This window comes from Stegastes partitus, unplaced genomic scaffold, assembly GCF_000690725.1.
Source record: "Stegastes partitus isolate 25-593 unplaced genomic scaffold, Stegastes_partitus-1.0.2 Scaffold237, whole genome shotgun sequence".
NCBI lineage: Eukaryota > Metazoa > Chordata > Actinopteri > Pomacentridae > Stegastes > Stegastes partitus.
The window spans coordinates 570,677-576,154 of record NW_007577968.1 but is presented as its reverse complement, the minus strand read 5'-3'; the positions used below and the strand labels follow the sequence as shown (position 1 = coordinate 576,154).

The window sequence follows — 5,478 nt, the reverse complement described above, 5'->3', positions numbered from 1 at the left end:
GTTTAACCTCGTAAACTAGAAGTAGTTTCTGGGCAGACATCCACATCATCATGGGTTTGGAGATGATTTTGTTGGTAGAACTTAGATTCTTCATCACACCCAGAACTAGACATAAACACTCGTCGGTACCACGGCCATGCTGGACAAAATGTGGAAATATGTATTTTGGTTTTATCCAAAAAATCAAAGACTTTTGGGAGGTTGCTCATCAGATTCTGGGCTGTAGTGTACCCAAGACATGTGTTTTACTGTGTCAGGCAATGTTGTATTAAAAGAGGACAGATATTTACTGAAAACGATGATATCAGCCTTTAATCACAAGGAAATGGTTTCAAGCAGATCCACCAACAATCGTGAGTGAGATACATGCAATGGAGCTGTTGACCCGTAAGATAAGAACTCAAGAAGAACTATGTCGAGAAAAATGGGAGAAGTGGACTATTTATACGGAAACAATAAAAATAAAGTGTTTAAGAAAAAAAGCAGTTTCTGGGCATTTTTGGCCACATGTTTACTTATGATGTTTCATTGATAAAGTCCCACAGCTGAGTGGAAACAGCAGAACCATGGACAGAAGCAGAGGAACCTCCACCAGGTCTTTGTGCAGTATGTCACTGATCTAATGCTGCAAATCGTTAAAAGTAAAGGACTAAATTTCTTCAATTTGTTTTACGAAAAATGACAAAACCTGAAACCAACAAGCACAACATTTTTTAAGAGTCACTAAAACGGGAAAAGACTCTTTAATTCTACATACTATAGATATTTTACTACTTACATTTCTATATTGGTTCCTTATTTGTCTCTTATCTGCTCTGTGTAAACTCTGTGAAGAATTTTTTTGTTTTTTATGGAATCTGGTTAGAATGAATCCTTTAATTTAATGACACATGTAGAATAATGTGATGTTAATTAAATACCATAATTTTAGGCTTTAAAACAATATAGTTGAATGACATTTTTTGTTAGTTTGTCACAACAAGTGACCTCATTTTAACCTGTCACATGTGTTTTTGGATTTGCATTTATTATAGTAAACCACATTTCAGCACCGTGATTAGANTGAATCCTTGAACTAATGCTTGGATAGAAAAAAAAGTACTGTAACTAATATTGTAACTTGAAATTTTAGCCAAATTGTTTCCCTTCCACCCATTTGTAATGATTCACTCTGCTCACTAAACATCCACTGACCCACTCTTATTCGTTCTGATCGACAGCTTACGGACTCATTCTGACACACTGACACGTGTATTTTGGTATTTATTTAATTCATTACATATTTCACTGGTACTTTTTTTGTCCAAACAGAATCCTGATTAGCACGACGTTGTGTGTAAAGCAGATATCCTGTGTACCCGGCTGATTCCTCTCCTCTTCTGGTGCATTCTGTGATGCTGCATTCGTAGCCGAGGCTGAATAAGATTTAGCATAAAGTCTAATGCAGCTCATCAAATGAATCGGGTACAGCCTGCTTTTCATTTCTCTTTTTTTTTTTTTTGGACAGCTTTTGTGAACAAATATAACAGCATGGCAATGGAGGACACCTTCCTGGATTGTACTCAGAGAGGAAATAGGTGCCATCACACATCAGTAATGATAAGGAAGGACTGGTTTCAGCTTTGCAAAATATACTATCAGCACTGGTTTGAAAGGAAGATGTTGCTTTGTAGAGCTGGTGGTATCTAAAAAGTTACAGGGTGTCGACGTTTCTGTTTTCAGTTGCTGGTATTGTACATGATGCTTGATCAGTGGCCAGAACCGCCAGCTGGGATGTGTTTTTACCTGATTGTTGAGTATTTCCAGGTTCCTGAGCGTAGCGGCGCTGAGGATCAGACCCTCCGACTCGCAGGACAGACGCCGGAACGAGCTGCACGGAGCACAAAATCCTGTTAGACTACAGCTGCATGATCAAATGATCAATTTATACTCCGGGAAGAGGTTTAAAAAAAAAAGCGTGATGACAGGAGAGATGTTTTTTTTTTTCTTTTTGAGTGAGACAGAAAGCTATTCTCTCTCTTACTGGCTTGTGAATACTTGATGTTGTGAAAGTTGTTAAGCTGTAAAATAAAGATAAGATAAGATAAGATATGCCTTTATTTATCTCAGTGGAGAAATTCACATCGTTGATAGCAGTATTCAACAGGTACACATATACGAGACAGGAAAAAAATAAAAATAAAATAAATAAAAAATAAATAAAATAAATAAAAAATACATTTAAAAAAAAAATAAAATAAAAAAAATAAAAATTTAAAAATTTTTAAAAAATAAATAAATAAAAATAAAAAATAAAAAAAAAACCTGGTATATTCCTGTAAGGTGGGAAACTCTGTGTTCTGACAGGATGAGGGTGCAACTGACTGTTAGTTTCAGTATTTATAATTTATTGACAATCTTTCTGGCATAAACATCACCTCCCAGATTCCAAGGTGACACATCCAAATGTAAACCCAGGGAGACGTTTCTGTTTTTTTTCAGTGATGCCTAACAAATAAAAGCAAAGACAGTTTGCTGTATTGATTATGCCTGCAGCCTGCGTCGCCTCTGTCTGTTTTACCTTTCGCTCCTAAGAACTCTTTCCAAGTTGAATTCTTGGAGGTACCGGATGAGCGGCCCCAGACAGCAGATCACGGGGCTCTCTAAGGACGCGACGCTCGACAGAGAGCGAGAGCCTGGAGGACACAAGACGTACAAACACGTATTCAGCCCACTGCTCACAGAGTTGTACCGCTGTGACTCCTGATGATGTGACTAACTGAGAGGCAACAGCACCTTTCTCCTGGGAGTGGCAGTAGAACTCTGTGACCGTGTTCATGGCCGAGGCGAACTCGAACTGAGCGCCGTCCCTCTTCTCAACTCTCACCCGGTCATCGGCCTGAGCGCTGCAGGGGAACAAAACCGACAGCAAACTTTATTCGCTTGTGTGACTTTTCTCTTTGTGCAGACGGACAAATGAAGGAAAACACGTCTGATTATCTTCCTTTCAGTGGGAATAATTCGACGCGGCAGCACCGCGTGTCCCAGACGTCCTTTTGTTCGACCAGACACTCTGGACACACGTGCAAACCGCAGTCGCACAAAAAAAAACACCACATCTCCCCTGCATCTCCCCGGCGCTCCATCATATCTCCCTTTTGCTACATCCACTCTCTCGGCTTTTGCTGCTTTCAAGGACTCGGTTGCTTTGTCTGCTCTGTTGTTGCCAGGGCAACCAAGGCAAACACGTGGCTCTGGACGCAGTGCTGGAGCGTTTTCTTTCTTCCGTTTCCTAATGCCACACACACACACACACACACACACACACACACACACAGAATAATCATCATATTTCACATCAGCCAGCGATCGGACCGGGAGCAGAGATGGTATAAAAGTGATCAATAGACGGCACATTGTGCTATCAGTGCAACTCGCACCATTAATCATTTAAGCAGTCAATTCGACCGCATTACGAGGTTCACGAGAACAGCAACAACTGCAAGTATTGATCCAAGGCTGCAGTGTAGCATCTCTGCAGAAACCCTGACAGGAACCAGCAATTTGCAGCTGGGTTTAGGAAGTCTCAGCGGGGTTTGAAATTCACAGAAAACTACGAAGCTCGTCCGAGTTCGCGTAAACGAACGGACAAAGGTTGGAGCTGTGATGGTAACTTATCCTCAGAGGAGCACGAAAATGTTTCATAACCATCTACTCAGTGGTTTCTGAAATCCTTTAGTGTGGAGCAAAGCAATAATCCAACCTACGCTGCCATCTACAGAGCTGGTCGAAGCAGCTTCTGCATCACTCTGGATAACACGTTGAAGACAGTGTTGAGGGCTTGCAACTTATTTCCAGCGTCGAGTGATCCTGTCTCGATTATTTAACCAGTTGCTGCGTCTAAAAAATGTCCTTCAGTGTTTTCCAAAGTCAAAGAGGACGTCCTGAAATGTCTTGTTTTAACCCAAAGATGTCTAGTTTACTGTCACAGAGGAGTAAAAACAACAGGAAATAGATAAATATTGCAGAATTTAAGAGGCTGAAATGAGAAAAATGTGACCAACCAACTTATCAAACATATTGTTTTTCTAATTTGACAGCTAAGTAATTGCTGCAGCTCTAATGTGGATCCAACAAACGCTCAATCCAAGAGGAGAAATGTACTTTTACAATACTTATAAACTCCATTGACCTGCATTGTACTGTGTAGTCAGAGAAGCACATCTTGAAAAGCTAAATGGACCGCACCGATAAAGAGCTTCTTCTTCTTCTTCTAAGGTTTTCCTCTCATTCACCCGATTCCCTGCTGCTCGCCTGCCGTCGGGAGCAGCTTAGGGTTCGGTGTCTGGCCCAAGGGCACTTCAGCATGTGGGCAGGAGGGTCAAAGGGATCGATGCATGCAATTAATGGACCAGCCGCACAGGGCAGATGAAACCAAACCCATCTCCACAGTCAGACGCCACCACAGGCAACTGGGAAAATATGCTTCGTGTCAATGTTAACGCTCAGAGCGCCGTGATCACGACTATCAATCAAAAGCAGAAATGCTAAAGGTCAAGTCGGACGCGTTGCACCCCGGAGATGAGAGGTTAATGAGCAACAACAGATTAAAGGCCTCGATTAGTATTTATACCTGCAGGAAGCCACTGAAATCCAAACACACACTTTTAAACACACACGTCTGCATCTATTCTGCAGCCGTCTGATCAGGGCACCGGGATGCAACAGAAACTTTCAAGAAGGTCACCAGCGAGCTTCTCGGTCGCTCTAATCACCTTCGCTGCTCGGAACCTGACTCATGACTCCAGGATCCGGATGAGTAAAGCGACTAAAACTGCGCCTAGCTACAACCGACCTCACAGGGACTCATTACCGGCGGCTCCATGGACACAAATCCTGTTGCCACGGGGTCCCGTCTCCTCAGCTCACCCCCCGAGACGATGACGCTGCCGAGCCAACGTAAGCAACCATGAAAATCCTGTTTTAAATGTTCAGTGGGATGGAGTGACATTAGCGTGTTGGTAACAGGTATGACATCGACTACAGAACCTGCAATGCATTTTATGGATCATTCCTCTTGGCCTGATGAGTTAGAATTCAATAAAAACATCTTGGGAAGCTGCCAACGCCAATGATCTATAAAGGGTTTGGAATAGCCGAGGATTGTCTGTGAATATAAATGTGTTTGTACGAGCTAAACAGCCAGAGCTGCTCTGTGTTTGTATGATACAACCTGCACACTGAGAAGAGTCTTGTCTCTGATGAGCACAACGCTAGAGAGCACTGCTGTTCAAACACAGTAATTGAACTGGCCTTTACGGGCCCGTCTCCACTGTAATCACTCAACATGAACATCCTTACAAAAAAAAAAAAAGGAGGCACAGAGGGAGGAAAAAATAACAGAGGAATGAATACAACTCAACTGGAATGAAATTGAAACTGGAGGGAAAATGAAAAAGGAAGGAGAATGGCTACTGGAATTTAAAAAAAAAAAAAAAA

The 5,478-nt window shown here is 41.9% G+C and overlaps 2 protein-coding genes across 2 annotated transcripts in view; one reads left to right on the top strand and one right to left on the bottom strand.

Moving 5' to 3' along the window:
* The window catches only part of msh3 (mutS homolog 3 (E. coli)), a 57,823-nt gene that overhangs the window by 44,042 nt on the left and 8,303 nt on the right, over positions 1–5,478 (bottom strand). The window contains exons 9-11 of the mRNA XM_008281584.1: positions 2,776–2,885; positions 2,561–2,675; positions 1,786–1,870 (exon numbers count right to left, since the gene is read on the bottom strand). Of these exons, the coding sequence (XP_008279806.1) occupies positions 1,786–1,870; positions 2,561–2,675; positions 2,776–2,885 (310 nt within the window). The remainder of the gene's footprint in view (positions 1–1,785; positions 1,871–2,560; positions 2,676–2,775; positions 2,886–5,478) is intronic.
* The window catches only part of LOC103357154 (prostate stem cell antigen-like), a 13,842-nt gene continuing 11,869 nt past the window's right edge, over positions 3,506–5,478 (top strand). The window contains exon 1 of the mRNA XM_008281579.1: positions 3,506–3,514. The gene's annotated coding sequence lies outside the window, so the exon portion shown is untranslated. The remainder of the gene's footprint in view (positions 3,515–5,478) is intronic.